The sequence below is a fragment of the Solea solea genome, chromosome 4, assembly GCF_958295425.1.
Source record: "Solea solea chromosome 4, fSolSol10.1, whole genome shotgun sequence".
NCBI lineage: Eukaryota > Metazoa > Chordata > Actinopteri > Pleuronectiformes > Soleidae > Solea > Solea solea.
Window position 1 is genome coordinate 14854088 of NC_081137.1, and position 17452 is coordinate 14871539.

A 17452-nucleotide genomic window follows, 5' to 3' on the forward strand; every position below is an offset into this window, starting at 1 on the left:
ACTTAGACTCACTGTACAGTCATGGACTGTTGTCATTTATGATTTCATCATCTCCCTCTCTCTCATACCCTCCTGCTTCTGGTCTTTCTCCTCTGTCTCTGTCCTCTCGCTCTTTCTCTCTCTCTTGTCCCCAACTTCTTATCTTTCCCCCATTTTTTTTTACATTTTTGGTTTTATTGTGAAAGCTTTGTCTGTTCTAGGCTGCCTGTCTTATTGTAATGTTCTTCGTGTTTGTGATTTACTGTTGTTTTGTTTTGTGATTCTGCTGTTGGTCCATGTTCCCACCTCTCATATTGGTTTTATTCGTACATACATATTGTTTTGTTCCTTCTGTTTGTGTTTTATTCTTGTTTCTGTCCCCCACATCTTCTCTGTCCCCTATTTTCCTGTTAAAAATATAGTATTTTCGCTTCACTGCTGCCTCATGCTTGCTCGTTGTGTGATCTGTTGGGCTTCTTTCTTATATCTGATTAGGATCGATTGGTCTGCATTTTGTCACATTTGTTCAGAAAAATGCTTAAAATATAAATATCATTCTTATCGTCATTACAATTGTTAATTATTTCAAGTTAATACATATTTCAAAAGCGTCAAATAAGTGAATTTGCCTTGACAGTACGATTTAATATTTCAAAATAAACACCCCCCATGCCTCAATTTCTTTGACGGGCGTGTGTACTGTGCGCGTGCGCAGTGTGTTCCGTTTACGGAAGCGCGAGCTGTTTTTGTCCCGGTATATGAGCTTTAAGAGCAAGTGTTTAACTCTTAAGTTTGATGGATGTGAGATGATGTAAATAAACGGATCACACGGTCGACTGAATGAACAGCATGCTCGGTCCTGTGCTGGTGGCGTTTTTCGCCGTGTCGCTGGGAGCGTTGTTCATTCCTCGCGAGTGGTTCGTGAAACTGGACAATGAACGAACTCAGGAGCCGAAGAGGATCCTGAGCAGACATGAACTGTCCCTGTACGACGGAGAGGAAGGCAGCAGAGGACTTTACCTGGCCATACTGGGACAGGTGTTTGATGTACACAAGGGAAACAAGCACTACGGACCAGGCGGTGCTTATCACTTCATGGCAGGTGATTCCATACTATATCCATCTTATGTGGTAGCTCAATCAGTAGACCTGTGTACATAATGAAACAATGAAACTAATAAACCAGAGAGAAAGAGAGAAATATGCATGTCTATTGTGCTGTCAGGTGATGCTAGACTAAGAGGGGCCCCTGGCAAAGAAGCTTATTGGGGCCCTTCACCATCCCTCCCCACCCTCATCACATGTATACCATAAGCCCTCATAATCAATCAGCCAATCAGTGCTTATCAAACGCCACAGACATTTATTTTTGATTAACTTAAAACTATACAAACATATCTACAAATGTCAAATCATCAAATATTCTCTATACCACACAAACATTTCATGGATGTGATTATGAAATATACCATCATAAAAAAATATTTGTGGGCAAAACAATACGTTTGAGAACATCATTGTTTTGAGGTTTTTCCACATTTTCTGGACCAAATGATTACTCAGTTAATTGAGAATAGAATCAACAAATTGATCGATTATGTAAAAAAATTACATTTCATATACTAATTCCTAAAATAATGATGTCTAGTCATCCAAAATTCACATTGCATCTACAATCGAATGTAGAGGGATGATTGAAATGAAGACATCTGCCATGTCAAACACTAAACACATGATTGGAAAAAGTGAGGAAGAATGATGCAGTGACATCTGAAATGAGTATTGTGTGTATGAATGGAACTGTGGATATATGAAATGTTGATCCTGACTAAAAAAATTATTGTATCATATGTATTTGTATTTTCAGGCAAAGATGCTTCTCTGGCCTTCGTCACTGGAGACTTCACAGAGAGTGGCCAGACTGATGATGTGTCCAGTCTCTCTCCTCTGCAGCTGGTGGCCTTGTATGACTGGCTGGCCTTCTATCAGAGGGATTACCAGAGTGTGGGTATGTGACCTTTGTACACCAGCTTCATTTAATTCAATGGTTTGTTTTTATTGCTATCATCAATTCACTGAGCTGTTAACTTTCAAGCATATTGTAAGTTTAGGAATGTTCACATGGTTGTAGTACTGTGACTTACTCCACAGTACGACATTAAGGCCTTAACCTGAACCACAGTCCTGTCCTATGTGTCAAGTTATTGTCAGAGATAAAAATGGAAATGTATTATTGATCCCCATGAGGAAAATTCTGGAGTTACAGTCGCCAAGTACAGAATACAAAACAGGTTAAAAGGAAAAAAGGAAAGTGATAGCAATCAATAAATAAGCCTATAATAATAATTACGAGAAAGTATGACACAGTGACAAAGTATATACATAATATCATGTATACAGTACATATAGTAGGGGTGTAGGTAAAATCGAAACAGTGAAATATTGCAATATTTTGTGTGGCTAAGTTATATCGCTATTGAGACTCCAAGTATTGATTTTTTTTTTTTGCATATAATTTTTTAAACTAACAAAAAACATTAAACCTTTTGTGGATTAGCATAAAAAAATAATTTGATGTTTGAGTCCACTAGGTGATGCTCACACTCAGCTTGACCAGTTTTCCATTTTTTTGGTCTAGTTATTCCCGGTCAACAAATTTCCATCATCTTAAATAACAATTAAAAATCCTCCCATCTCGAATTCCAGGTGTGTTAAATGGCCGATTCTATAGCGACACTGGACAGCCAACAGAGGCCTTGTCGCAGGTAGAAGCGTCATTGGCTGAAGGCCACCAAATAAAGGCCCAGTCTGAGGCTGAGAAGGTTCGCTTTCCGACCTGCAATTCAGAGTGGAGCTCTTCCAGAGGAAGAGTCTGGTGCTCAACTAAGAGGTGTGGAAAAGCTCTGAAACTCATCAAATCAAAATAAGCCAACAGTGATGTAGTGATGCATTGCATACCTGTATTAGAGCAGGTATTACTTATTGGTATCCATCAGGACTGAGAGTTTCTTTCCTTTTCAGTGGTGGAGTGGTGAGAGACTGGACGGGTGTCCCGCGGAAGCTCTACTCTACAGGATCCACTAGTGCCCGTTGTGTCTGTGTTGAGGATCTGACAGCAGCAGAGAAAAACCCCCACCTGCAGGAATATGAAGGCTGCCCTCCGCATGCTGATTCATGTCCTGTTGGAGAGTATTAGTCTTTGAGCCAGCCTGGAAAAAAAGGACATATTCATGGCCTGCTATTCTGTAGCACAAACCTCAAGAAAACACAGGGACTTCTCCTACGGAAAATCCCATAATAAGAGTTGGAAGGAAGAAATTCAAATTCAAATTCAATTGACTTGTTTTTGATGACCTTTATGTAAAGTTGTCGTCTCTTTCTCTAAAAGGATACACCAGAAAGAGACAGGCTAGATATCTGAGCATACAGATACAATACAATGTGCATAAAAGATTAAACAATGTGCATAAAAGATTAACAGAGGCAAGATTTAGGTTTGTCACAATGACAAGCACAAACTGCATTGAAGTACAAAACAGTTGTAGTGGTCAAAAATATCACACATTTATCTGTACAATTTAACAATACTTAAAGAGGCCCCACCGCCCGACGCTCCCTCTTCTCCACATTCTACCCAATGATCGGAAATGTCATGTGATGTTGATAAAGTGCACCTGTTAGGCTAAGAAATCAAAAGCGTTAATCATGATGGGTCAAGAAAACAACTTGACTTGAGGCAACATCGTGGGGTCTACACTCTTCCAACGACGACCTGGTAGGTCAAAAATGGAATGTAATATTTAGTGAGTGATTTTCAAACGAATGATTTTCGATTATGACCATGATACTTTAAGACTACAAATCGACATTCACAGGCATAATAGGCTATTATTTATCCGAGGAGGAGGATTATGGGAAGGTTGTTTTCATGAAAAAAAAACTTGACAGTCAGAATCTCCCAATTTGCTGTGATTAAAACTGAACATTTCCACATATTTTGGCTAACTGGCTGTCACCAAGCGGGGGGAGCTCCTTTTATCCACTCAAAGACACTTTGATCGAAACAGAAACAAAAAAGACGAATGTTTCACTTTCTATTTGAAATGTCCCTCTAGAATGTTATTAGTTTCTCATACTGTAATAGTATAAAGGCAATGGTCCATTACTGTCCAGGAATCTCTTGTTTGTATGTCCTGGTGTGCCTGATTATCCGTGTCAAGTTGATCCTGGCTTGGCCACTGTCAGAGGTTGGGGGAGATCCAGGCCACTGCATTACGATACCCCACCCAGAGTTAATACGTCAAAGCAGATGTCGCACACTCTCACAGGCTTGTTCAAGTCGAACTTGATGATGGGGATCTCCTTTATAGAGCACTTGTGACACAAGAGGCGCCCACAGTGGCGGCTGGAGTTAAAACAAAAGGAGAGACAGAGGATTAATTATAAAGCATGACAGAGGGTAAACATTCAAGCTGCAGCGCGTAACTTTGTTGTTATAATTCTGCCTGTTTGGTCTTCATAAACAGTAATTATATAACATATGTTGCATCCATCTGACAGGCTCTGTCCAGCAGCACACAGGTGGGGGACAAGAAGCATTTATCTTGTCAAATAGCTTAACTGGTTTTTAAGCAGTAGAATTCACTTCTGAAACTTTTCATGACTTTTCCTCCCAAAATCATACAGAGAATAATTGGACACTCTAAATTGACCATGGGTGTGAGAGTGACGAGTCCAGAGTGTACCCTGCCTTTCGCTCCTGTCAGCTGGGATTGGCAACAGCGGCCCCACAACCCTCACGTTTGCAGCCACTTCACTTTACTTGCACAAAGGTACTGTTGTGTTGTGACATAAAACAAATCACTCCCCATGAGCAATGTGGGAATGTCGCTAGACCTAAACACCGCTATACTGAGGAACACAGAGTCCTGCGGAGCAGATAGACTTATTCAGCATTGTGTGAACTCATTTGACAGTGTTTTTATTTAAAAGCTGCACACTACAGCTATAATAAAACCTAAATTTTTGTAGATAAAAAAAAAAGTATGAACCAGTGATGTTTCCTCGTCGTAACCCCGAACTTGGCAGCACATTCATAGCAGTTGGACCCATCACACCAAGGCGGCTCTTTGGACAGCATGTCTAAACAAATGTAAAATAATTAGGATAACTAGCCTAATGAGCACAATTGGGATAAGTGAGGTAAGTGTAAAAACATACCTAGAAGGCGGAAGAGCAACTGTTTAGTTGCAACTTGGTAGTTGAAAATATTGATGCCCTGATTATTATTGATGCCCAGCCGTGCCCCAGCTCTCACAATTGCACGGCACAGATTCGCATTTCCTTTCATGTAGGCCAGGAGCAGAACTGCAATATAATACCAGTCACAGGTATTATAAAGACAAGTGTAATAATGGTGGGATTACAACATGAGACAGAAACAATGAAGTGTGCTACAGTACCTGTGTTCCCTTCATTGTCTGGTTTGTCCAGAGGGTATTCTGGCATACACTCCAGGAACAACTCAAAAATGGCAGCAGCGTTCTCTTTGCCATAATGGCCGAGTACATGCATTGGTGACTGACCCCTAAGCAGAAATAAGATTTTAATTAAATAAATAAATAAATAAATAAATATAACAAAACACACACACACAAGTTGATGTCATATTATTAAGAGGGTTATTAGTTTTGGTCAGATTACAACAAATGTAATGTTTCAGGCTATTTCTCCAAAAAAGGTATTATTAGTACTGTTTCATTACCTGAGATTAAAAGCCTCAGCATCAATGTTGGACTCTGTGAGAAGGGTTCTGACATTATTAAGGCGGCCTTGCATCACAGCCAGATGCAGAGCTGGAAAGACAGCAGTAGGAAAAGTGAGTAACAGTGGATAATCAACCACACAAATACAGCAACTGCAAATGGAATAGTTTAAAGACTAAAGCTAAAGACTCCTTGGACAAAGCAATATCTACAAATATCATGTCACCACACATCTGTGTTAAAAAAGAAATACATATATTTGCAGTGTTTCTCCTTCTTTACACTGTGGAGTAAAGAATTATGGATTAAAGAATGAAAAGTTTCTCCCCAGCATTGTTCACACTACTGCCCTTGTAATTTAATTTACATTAAAATGGTGTAGTGCCCCATCATACTTAAACTGAGCTTTCAGGATATGTTGAATAATGGCAATGAGTAAATGGCAGGCATTGTTATACAGTGACGTTTCCAAAATGATCTGCATCACATAGCTGTCAAAATTGGGTATTGTTTTCTTAATGTAATTGAGACTAAACTGACTCAACTGGTTCTGTTTGTTTTAAAAGACACATACAGTTATAAATTGTACCGTTATTTCCATTTTCATCCTCAGCGGCAAAGTCTACTCCATTCTCCAGCAACACAGAACAAATAGTGGCCAGGTCCTGTTGGGCAGCCAAATGTAGCGCTGTCTGCCTGTGTTTTGTCAGCTCATTTACTTTGGCTCCAGCAAGCAGCTGGAAACAGAAATATGAAAACAGTATCACCTGCACAAATCTTTCATGAACACTTAAAATGGACTAAGTACAGAGGAGCAACAAGGATTTACCAAGTTGCGAACAATGATCTCAGATCCAGCCTGGACAGCCAGATGGAGGGGTGTGAGTTTGGCTGCATCCTGAACCCTGGAGTTGACATTAGCTTGGACACTGATGAGGAACAGGACACTCTCAATGTCTGAATTTTGCACCGCCACATGGAGAAAATTACGCCCTTTGTTGTCCACCTGGATGGAAATGGAATTTTAAAACGTCAGTTCATTGGATTTTGGAAATGTACATAATTATAATTACTGCAACATTATCCTGAAGATAGATGCAAACAGATGCATTTTAGTGTCTTTCACCTGCTCAGCAGCACCTGGCTCCCTCTTGAGGATCGCCTCTGCAGCCTTGTTGTTCTTGTGTGTCATGGCGCAGGCGAAGGGGGTCGTTCCTTGGCGGTCACGAATATTAAGACGAATGTCTGGATGGGAAATGAGGAGCTGTATGATGACGTTGTGCTGGCTGCTGATGGCAGCGTGGATGGGAGCTCTGCCCTCTGCATCCTGAGGAAATGACAGGAGTGAACAGTGAGAAATACAGCATGTTTACAACTTCCTTCTGTAGTGTCAAGTAAAAGTAGAAGTATACTCTGGGCAATACCGCATTGCATAAGTACTGATGTGTTCGTTATTTAACCTTCTTTTTATACCGCGGGACATTTAGAAAAAACTGACATCTTTCAGTCCTCTGTCAAACACAAAGACTGAATTGGATCGAGAAAAAAAAGAAAAAAGGATCGAACACAAGAATTGCATCAGAATTGATCATTTTAGCCTCTACAGAACACTTCATGATTACCCCGAACAGTGCATGTGACTACGATCAATGCAACACCACATACCCCACTACCCACCCTCTGGATGTAATGGGACTGACCTGTGTGTTAACATTAGCTCCAAACTCCAAAAGGCACTGCACCACCTCCTCCAACCCCCAACTGCTTGCTAGGTGTAGAGGCGTTTGTCCATCCCGGGCTTCTTCATCTCCTTCTCCATTTGGACCTGGCTTCCTGGGGCTGTTCACGTCACACCCACTACAAACACGCAACACAGATATTAGACTATAATACCTAGACACATTTACTTCAGTGCATCAAGCATCTCAACTTCTCATTGGGCAGGCTTCTAATTTAATTTCATCATACCCTCATTTTTTAAATATTTTGCATTGACAAGCTTTGTGAAAATCTTAGCATAATAGCATGCTCAGATCGAAAGATTCACAATCTCTGCACATATTGGTAACTATTGTTAAGAAGGACTGGCAGACCTGCGGATGAGGAAGCAGGCAGAAACCTCATTATTCTCATCAACAGCTCTGTGCAGGAGGGTCTGCTCGCATCCTGAAGGCCCTATGTTCCAACACGTCGCATCACAGCCATGGCGGACCTGGGTGGGACAAACAGGAAAAAAAAAAACACTCAAAATGCAAGAAAGTGACATAGGTAACATAGGTCTATGATTATGTGGAAATCAGCTTTGGTGGCTGATAGAGAGTCTCACCAGTGTGGAGGCAATATCTTCCAGGCCATTCTCCAGAGCCAGCCACAGTGGAGGGTCGCCCTTGTCATCAACTACAGACATATCAGCTCCTCTTGTGCAAATGGCATCTACCACCAGTGGGAGCTGGTTACTGATGGCCAACTGTAATGCTGTTTGTCCCTCTTGGGTCCTTGTGTAGAAGGAAAATATATCAACATTCAATGCAGAAAAATCAGGTACAATGTGAAACCCATAACCCTTACATCTGCAGCATAACCCTGGCATTACCTAACATTGATGTCTGCCTGATGTTCAAGAAGGAAGAGGGCACTTTTGCTGTCCTGTCTCTGGATGGCCATGTGAAGAAGGGTTTGTCCATTGGACATAGTGTCGTTGATAGAAGCGCCTGAGCCCAACAGCTGAGCTGCTATGGTGTGCATACCTGAAAGAGCAGAATTATAATATATGTTTAATATATAATTTAGATTAAACTGTTAAAGCAGAATCAACAGTATTACTACAGTAGTTGCTAAGCTATGTACCTGTCCAGAGGGCGAGGCCCAACACAGTCTGGTCCATGGAGTCTTTGAGACTGAAGTCAGGTATTATCTGGAAGTTGTTGGTAGCATGAAGTGCATTGGCTGCAAGAAAAAAAAAAGGGATTGTCAGCTGAGATTGGCACAGGACCCTCATGTGGAGGCCTGTCAGTTTACAGCTTAGCTCCAGGCATTGAAATCGATCAAATTTCCCCAAACATTTGCTGACCTTTTTGCTCAAGGATGACAGAGACAACATCTGGATGGTTGTGAGCAATGGCCATGTGGAGAGGGGACTGTAGAGCCACACCATTGCTTTCGTCAGGCATGGCCTTCTGGGTCTGCAGGTTGGGGTTGGCCCCCTGCTGGAGCAGCTCTGCTGTCAGGCTTGCAAGGCCACAGCGACATGCTGTATGAAGCGGGCTCTCACCCTGAAAAAGGCACAGGGATCCATAAGACTTTTATTCGTCATACAAAAATATTTCACCAATATCTTATGATTAAGCCTTCAAGTTAGTATTACACTTTAAATTAAGCAGGAATTAAAATATTTTATTTACCCTTGAATAAAAGCTCAGTATAATCTCAAGCTGTCTAAAACCATAATTTTTACATCTTTGATGCCTCAAACCATTCAATAAAGCTCAGAATAAGGTGGTGGGTGTATCAACAACCATCACATTATTAAAATGACAATGATTGTATGGGGACACAGAAACTGACATGCTTCCTGCACACCACATGTAAATTTGTTTTTACACACCCATTTGTTGACATGGTTGACCTTTGCTCCATGGGTAGCCAGGAAAAGAGATGCTGCCTCGTTGCCTGCCCCAGCTGCTCTCTGCATGAGACAGTTTCCTACAAAAAAAACAGAATATTTTTTTATAACATCACAAGCATCATTCCATCTGGACAGACATTGCTGTAACGACATTAATTAAAAAGCACCTGTGGTAGTGTCGGGTGCATCTGGGTTGCTTCCTCTCTGGATGAGCTGTGCTGCAAAACTGTTCTCATCAAATGACGTGCCATTCACGACTGGTACATCATCCTCAAATGGATTTACTGATGTGCCAGAGGACACAGTGATATACTGCAGGGCGAGCCACAGAGCTGTGCTGCCCTCATGGTCCTTGAGTTCCAGGTCAAGCCTAATTGGATGGAGAGAGAGGTAATGCATGATTAAATCCAAAAGAAGGCAGTAATCACCAAGATGGAGAGATTATAGCAGGTTACCGAAGGCATTATCTTTGGAGGTAAATATGACCCAGGTGGCATGATGTGTACTTAAGAATGAGTCTGAAGCTAATATTTTCAAAATTGTTTAATTATTAACTAGCTAGGGTTTGCTTCTGGTGACAAATTTAAACCAAGCACACTGTATGCAACTTTGCATGTCAGAAACAAACCCACTAATTCCACATGAAGACAGATACTTACTGTTTGCATTGTAGTAGCTGGCTGAACACTGGCTCATTCCCTGATGCCACAGCTTCATGCAAGGGAGTTCTACAAAAAACAAAACACGAAGGTTGGAGCATTTTGATGCTTTGCAATGTAGTTGCCCTCCTCTGCAATTCATTAAAACTCAGAAACCAAGTGCCTGTGCCCAACAACACACCTGCCCCTGCTGTTCTGCATGTTGGGGTTGGCTCCAGTTCTGAGCAGAGCCTCAGCGATTCGGGCCATGCCACTCATCACTTCCACAGAGTGTTTCTTGGGGCTGAAAGAGCAGACCAGGTGAAGTGGGGTTTCCACCGCACCTACTGTGGCAGCATTCACCTGAGCAGAGTGGCGAATCAGGAAGATGGATGCAAATTCATCACCTGGAATGTAGGAAAGAAAGATAAACAGTCATTAACTCATTGTTGGATTCTTATGTTTACAAAGCAGCAATGTTGAGGTAGAGTGATCCATCCCAGATAGGGCTGCGTTATATATTCACAAATGATGTAATGATAAAAATGTTTAATATCAGTCAATACTGATAATTATTGATATATTATCATTAATTACCCGAAAGTTAAATATTTTGTTTTCCCCTTAAATGATAGCTGAATAAATTGTGAATAATGGAACCTTTGTTATATTGATATTGAAGAAAATTACACTGTAATATTGTTATATATATATATTGTTATATATAAAAATATTGTTACAGAAATATTGCCTAACCCCAATCATAGACATTGTTTATCAACACTTTGACAGCCGAATTAGACGTTTGCATGTTTTATAAAAATGCATAAAAATAGTGATTCCCCACCTCTTTGGATTGCCTTATGGAGGAGACTCCAGCCACTCTGGTCCACCATATCCACATCAGCTTTGTTGTTAACTAAAGTAGTGGCAATACTTTCCAATTTGCGAGAGAGTGCCAGGTCCAATGCCAAGTCACCATTGTTGTCTAATTCGTTCAGCTTGCCAGGTAACTGAAAATAAACAAACATGAAAACATAAAACCTGTTTGTTGCATAATGAAAAACAAATACAAAACAAAAAAAAATAGTTAAAAGATGAAACTGAATATCTTTTGTCAACTGACCTGCGAGTCCATCTCAATGAGATAAAGAAAGACCACATCTTCTCGTTCAACTTTGATGGCTTTGTGGAGAGGAAATTCTGTTTTAGATTTGATCATCTTGTACAGAAGTTGGGCACTCATGGTGCTGAAGTCCTCTTTCCTCAGATCATCCTTATTAATGACAATGTCAATGGTCAATGTCAACAGAAATCAAAACTGGCCAGTGAAGAGAAACATCAACAACACGACACCCATTGTTTATGGATAGAAATCTCAAAATATCATAATATTAGGAAAACAAAATCTCAACTGAAACAGAGAAAGTGAGACTGACTGTTTCACAGCAAACTGCAGCAGAAGTGCCAATGCTAGTTTCCAACCAGTGCAGTTGCCATTTTCATGCCCAGCTCCCATGTTGTACAGGTAGGTTGGTCTTAAAATGAGGTTTGGTCAGGCACAATGTTGTCGCACTTCTATCTTAAGACAGCAGAAAGCCACTGTGCCACTGACCAACAAATACATAGTCTTAACTCAATGGTGCAATATTTTTTTACACTTATTTAAATGTCTTCCTTCAACCATCCCTTTTCAGCTCTGATTTCTTTTTATTTTGCATTTACTCATCTCCTCAGCAGAGAAGCATTCACTTCTCCAGTTTCCTACATTTGCCATTTAAATAGCAATGCACCAGGCACGGGTAATGACGAACAAATCTCTGATTAACTGAATTGTTGTTATGCCCAAAGCACAACGATGAATAATTCAAACATTAAATACAACCCCATTGTGTCATGCACCTCACTTCGTGCTGAGATTGCACGCCATGGAAATAATGTGCTTGTGCCACGCACTTTAGACCATGTACTTTAGATTGTCTAAATAGGGCCCAACATGTTCTTGATGTATTAAAAAGAAGGAAAACACCTATCCTAATTTTGATGCCTCTGGAGTGTTGGAGCACCCCCCCCCCCCCTGGTTGTTCAATAGCCAAACACAATCAATATCTGAAAGGTCTTACCCAGTGGCTGGCTATGATCTCCCCACAGTAGTTCATCAGGGTGGTGGCATTTAGTTCCTCTGCAGTTTGGTAGAAGCGAATGCAGTTCCTGACATTTACTGAGGACATTACACCTTTTTCACACCTGTCCCAATGAGAAAGCAGATGTATTTAAAGGAAATTAAGCTGCATGTGTTGCTTTTCAACATAGTCAGCAACAGTAATCTTGTCGATGACAACAATTTCAGTGAAGCCCGCACAAAAAAGGGCATTCTAGTTGTGCTGACCTCTCTCGAAGCAGCTGAAGCTGGAAGCGGTTAGCCAGCTTCATCAGGTCAATGAGAAAGGCATCATCTTCACTAATTTCCAACTCATCTTTGTATGCCCAGCGCAACATCGCCATGGCAACCTCAGGCTTGCAATCTGGGAATAAATGATAACATCACGTTAGAAATGTACAACATCTGATCAGTTACATCTCTAATCTGTGCAAACACTAAACAATAATCATTTATACAATGACAAAATAACAACTGTTTACTTTAACTTAAAACACTGGGCCAAAAATATTCACAGACGTCGCTTAGAATCATTTTATTACTTTTATATGAAACACTACTAACATTAATTTGCTGACTGGAAAAATCAGCACAAAGGTTAAACTCTAGACAGAGCAGAACTGTGTCCCATAGTGGACTCTGACAACCTGCAGAATCTATGCCAAAATAAATATTCTTTCATTATTTATAAAACCAAGCATGTTGACTGAATGATGGATATGGAAAGGATACGTGTATGTTATAATAATTTAAGTGAATTTAGTGACATCACACCAACATGGTTTCTCACCAGATAGGTCCAGTTCAGAGGTGGAGGCCAGGTTAGCCAGACTCCAAACATCACTGCGAGCAGCCAACACAAACTTATGGGCGCTGAAATTCTCCCCGGCAACTTTGACTTTCAGATCACTGCAAAACCAACACATTCATCTTAAACACATTCATGAAAATACAAATTATGCTAGGTCTAACAAAGAAACAGATTGTTCAGATTATTCAAGTATAGACATGTCAAGACAAGATTAGAACATGCAGTCACAGACTTTCACAATGTTATTTGAAAAACAAACTTAACTTTAACAATGTAGAAGCATATTAACAGATGTAGGTGTATTTGTATCACACAATACACCAGAGCAGACACAGAACAGACATGGACACATTTGTTGGTATCCTTTCACAAAAAATAAAAATGTATCCAGGCTTGGGACCGGCAGAATACCATAGAACTTGACCTGGCAGGGACTTGAACCGCTGATGCCCTAAAGGATCACCACCATTTTTACGAGACATTTCTGGGTGCTTTTATCTGTGTGTTTAGGACTACTGTCCTGTTGGAACAAAGATAAACTGTGACAGAGCTTTCTGAAACTGGGCAGTGTTTTTCTCCAGGATGTCGAGATGGAATCCAGGCCCGTCATGTCAGAAGTAGCAAAACAGCCCTAAAATATAACCGAGCACCCTCCATGTTTCACAGTATGTATGGTATTCTATTTGAGGGCTTCATTTTTCTCTCAATGAATACCTAACAATAATAAGAACTCTACTAATAACTTTACGAAACATTGTTTCTATATGCTGTACCAACAAAATTGTGACATTTGCAGGACTGCTGGACAAAATAAAATGTCCACCCATCCACTCTAACTGTTCAGTATCAATCTCACCTGTACTGTTCTTGCTGATAGAGGTCAGCCACGATCTCCAGAAGACGGCTAATGAAAGTGTCTGCAGCTGCAGGGCTGGAGGAGCCCTGACCAGAGGTCTGGGCAGCAAGCACAGCACAGCGCCTCTCTGTGTCCACCAGCTTCTGCTGCATCTTCACATACTCCTGCCGAAGCAGGGCCAGGTGCTTCTGCAGCTTGGCCACCTCCTCTGCCCCACGCCAGGGTGAAGGACAAACCAAAATACAGGAATACAAAGCATAAGTCAGAACTGGAACCTTGGATGCACTTTAACTAAGAGAGAGGTTAGAGATGGATTTCACAAAATGTGTTTTCCTAGATGTGTTTGACAAACACAAGATAACAACAACGACCATTGCATAAATGTTATGAGGGATTTGAAATGTAGTCTGAGGCCTTAATATCACCGTTTTTTGGTTACAATCTTTTTATATTTTTTTAAATATCTAACTTATACTGCATTATTCCCACTGGAAATTAATTGGCAAGGCAAATTAAAGACAATGGGACTTTTATATGGGCAAATAAAAGGAACCAAATTAAAACCTGTACTCAGCATAAAACTGTGTGTTTATGAAATAAGCTGAAAAAAGTAGGAGGAGATAGTCTCCATCCTCTTTACCCATGTGACCAAAGTGACCACAAAAACAATAGTTTTTCAAGATTCTCTGTGGAGGAACCATATCTCTGAATTTTTAAGAACCTGCAAATGTCAAATCTAATGACAATACTTTGTTTGGATGAACCTTTCCCTGTTTTACAGACAGAATTACTCTTTCTACAGATATTCTTCTTACAACACTGCATCACATGTCAGCCACAAGTCCTCAGAGTGTAAGTATGTCCCGTTTCCTTCCTTTAAACCAGTAAAAGTTTGTAGTGAAGAAAGAACGCTGAGGCGGCAAAGTCCTTCCTCGTAAACCGTTACTGACACAGCTACTGGTCACAAGGAACAAAAAGGGGGGGTTTCGAAAAAAAAGACCGCCTGATCACCAGGCACAGGAAGAAGGAAAGGGTGTATTGCTGGAGCAGCACATTAGGACCAACTGACCAGCCACTGGGCATTCGTATTTAATATCTTGCATCAGCCTGAGACAAACGCATGTACAACAAGCCCTCAACATTTAAGAACAACAAAATAGATGAAAACAAAACTTTAACGAAATTGAGTCTCGGCAATATGATGTGGTCTTTCAAAACTGAAACCCAAATTGGTTGCTTTACAAATATAACACAACAAAAATAAAGGTTGATGACACTCGTACAAGCAACAGAATGCATACAATTTCAAAATAAGGAATAAAGGGGAAATATCCTGTCACCCGTTTAATTTCAGTGAAGGACTGTTGTCAGACCATCACTTAATATATCTCAATATGCTTTCTGCACATTAGAAATGCAGATAATTGCGTTTACAATAACTACACATGTTGGACTATTTGTTCTCTAATTTTAAGTTAATAAGCTGATTTAAGGAGGGACACACAGCTGACAAGCGCTTATGTCTTGGCCAAACATAGATGACGAAGGTGATACCTGACAGGCAGTGACACCTAGCACAATCCCTGTCACAAATTATATCTATCAGCGCTGACACATAAAGCCTTTATTACAATAAATGTCCTCTAGACAGCACAGCACTTTGACACGACGGTTAAATAAGTGTTGACTTGTGTTGAAATTATTGCAACACAGTGAAGACACTTTGATGCCCATCTTGACTATAGCATATAGCTAAACACTGATATCAACATTTTAAGCGAGTATTGACATTAGGATTTACCCCCCCCTCGTGTAATAAACCTATGTTCTCAAAACAAAATAGTTCACCACAGACAGTCCAGTCGACCCACATCCTCTAATGCCCAGTTCGGCTAACTCTAAAATCCAGCTAGCAATTTCGGCGACAGCTAACGGTAGATCTTAGACAGTAGGTAGGCTAAGTGTGACAAGAAGGCTGTCGCAGTATTTTGTAAATTTAACCTCAGACATTACACCGGATATTAACAAGCCGACACACTGGTTGAATTAGCCCGACAGTTCAACGAATATACGAGTGTGAAAGGGAGTGTACCAGATAGTCCAAAAAATCAATCTCATACCTTCCGCCATGTTGCTCAGCGTTAGCTCCGAGGAGGAGTCTTTCTATCGCGATATGACGGAGAGACAGATAGTGGGCAGTGGTGCTGCGTTCAAAGACATAGTTCATCCCAATATCAACTGCTCTTCGTAGACTAAATAGATATAGCATTAATGTATTTTTTACACTCGTGATTTAAACCACAGTTTGTTTATATCAGTGAATGGATTTTTGCAGTTATTTAATACAATGGAATACACTACCCGGCATGAAAAAAATAGATAAAATGTCTTGATTACATTAAATAACAAAAGAAGATGTGGCCAGATAATAATAATAAAGTGTTACTCATTATTATACATGACTAACCCTCCATATTATACAAATGGATTCGTTTATTTTTCTGCAGTTAGCTTGTTTTTTTAATTTAAACTTTCAAAAATAATTCCCAAGACACTTGGAAAGGAAACTAGAGACATATCCACACTTAAGTTTGGTGCCACCAAAGGTGATAAAAATTGATACCTTGATATGTCAAAGAGTATTTATGATAAATTGTGATTCAAATAATAGATTTGAAGGACAGAGACTTTGCGTCCTCCTGATTCTCATTTCCTCTTTTAACTCACATTTTTGAGCTTTGTGGAGTAGTGGGCCTTTGGTTATGGCTGTAAATAAACTGTATTAAAAATGTATGTACAAATTGGCAAAGAAAAAAAAAAAAAAAGGTTGTTAACTTGTGTTGCCTTCAGGTGCTCCCAGTGAATGTCCTGTTCAGAAATATTATGTGAAAGGTAAAACATGCACACAGCAGAAAGGGGATCCACCGATACAAAATAGTCCTCAATTCAAAAACAAAAAGTTATTGTTTTATTAAAAAGAAACCCATCTTACTTACCTGATACTCTCATTAAAGATCTTCTGGTGTATGCAGAAGTTTGTTGTAAAATTAAGGTGTTGAACTTTACACGTCTGTTCCTTGAATATAAAATAAAATGGTAAAAGCCCATCAGCAACTGCAGTAACCGTTAATATTCTCATTACATTGTTGTTTTTTTGCTAATTTCAAGGTGTTTCTCTAATATGATGATGCTAAAATCCTCCAATTGTTTCTCTGCTATATCTATCTATAAAAAACAAGTACATAATGCAAATACTGTTTAACTCATTGATTGTTATTTTCAGATGGTCCTGCTTCTGAATACAAAGCAGTTATTTTAATTTTGGAGCACTAAATATTAGTCACTTAATAAAAGAATAGAAATAAGATCACATGGGATTCAGATTGTGCAATAAGGAACATTATCACATTTTCTAAGTTAATAGTGATGTGCTTGTGAAGAGCCATCAGTAAACAAGATAAACAATATTAATTTGATGAGTGGCTTGTCATCGTTAACACTAACCCCAAAAAAATGTTTTTTCACATTATATAAGAGTATCTAAATTTATGTTTGCCAATATTCACTAAATAAACAATGAATAAAAAAAATGTGGTTATGTAAATTGTCTTCATTTG

The 17452-nt window shown here is 39.8% G+C and overlaps 2 protein-coding genes across 2 annotated transcripts; one reads left to right on the forward strand and one right to left on the reverse strand.

Annotated features, from left to right (window-relative positions):
• Positions 1-708: 708 nt before the first annotated feature.
• Positions 709-4155, forward strand: LOC131458452 (neuferricin). The gene is made up of 4 exons (XM_058627569.1): positions 709-1081; positions 1847-1987; positions 2686-2869; positions 3001-4155. The coding sequence occupies exons 1-4, from the start codon at positions 820-822 to the stop codon at positions 3173-3175; spliced, it is 762 nt and encodes a 253-aa protein (XP_058483552.1). The 5' UTR covers positions 709-819; the 3' UTR covers positions 3176-4155.
• On the reverse strand, positions 3315-16043 carry ankfy1 (ankyrin repeat and FYVE domain containing 1). The gene is made up of 25 exons (XM_058627567.1): positions 15956-16043; positions 13836-14043; positions 12959-13077; positions 12397-12532; positions 12131-12254; positions 11134-11283; positions 10855-11020; positions 10210-10414; positions 10029-10097; positions 9537-9739; positions 9349-9446; positions 8815-9016; positions 8592-8690; positions 8338-8491; positions 8071-8239; positions 7838-7956; positions 7445-7601; positions 6871-7071; positions 6574-6750; positions 6334-6481; positions 5744-5834; positions 5442-5566; positions 5200-5346; positions 5031-5121; positions 3315-4384 (listed from the first exon to the last, which is right to left on the reverse strand). Exons 1-25 carry the CDS (start codon positions 15963-15965, stop codon positions 4252-4254), a joined length of 3501 nt encoding a protein of 1166 aa, XP_058483550.1. The 5' UTR covers positions 15966-16043; the 3' UTR covers positions 3315-4251.
• Positions 16044-17452: the final 1409 nt, after the last annotated feature.

Coding starts and splice junctions, on each gene's coding strand:
- LOC131458452 (XM_058627569.1), top strand. CDS start 820: ATGAACAGCATGCTCGGTCCTGTGCTGGTGGCGTTTTTCGCCGTGTCG. Junction 1,988..2,685: donor GAGGGATTACCAGAGTGTGG/GTATGTGACCTT, acceptor CTCGAATTCCAG/GTGTGTTAAATGGCCGATTC. Junction 2,870..3,000: donor GTCTGGTGCTCAACTAAGAG/GTGTGGAAAAGC, acceptor TTTCCTTTTCAG/TGGTGGAGTGGTGAGAGACT.
- ankfy1 (XM_058627567.1), bottom strand. Junction 10,415..10,854: donor CCATAAGGCAATCCAAAGAG/GTGGGGAATCAC, acceptor CCTACATTCCAG/GTGATGAATTTGCATCCATC. Junction 6,482..6,573: donor AGATCATTGTTCGCAACTTG/GTAAATCCTTGT, acceptor TTCTGTTTCCAG/CTGCTTGCTGGAGCCAAAGT.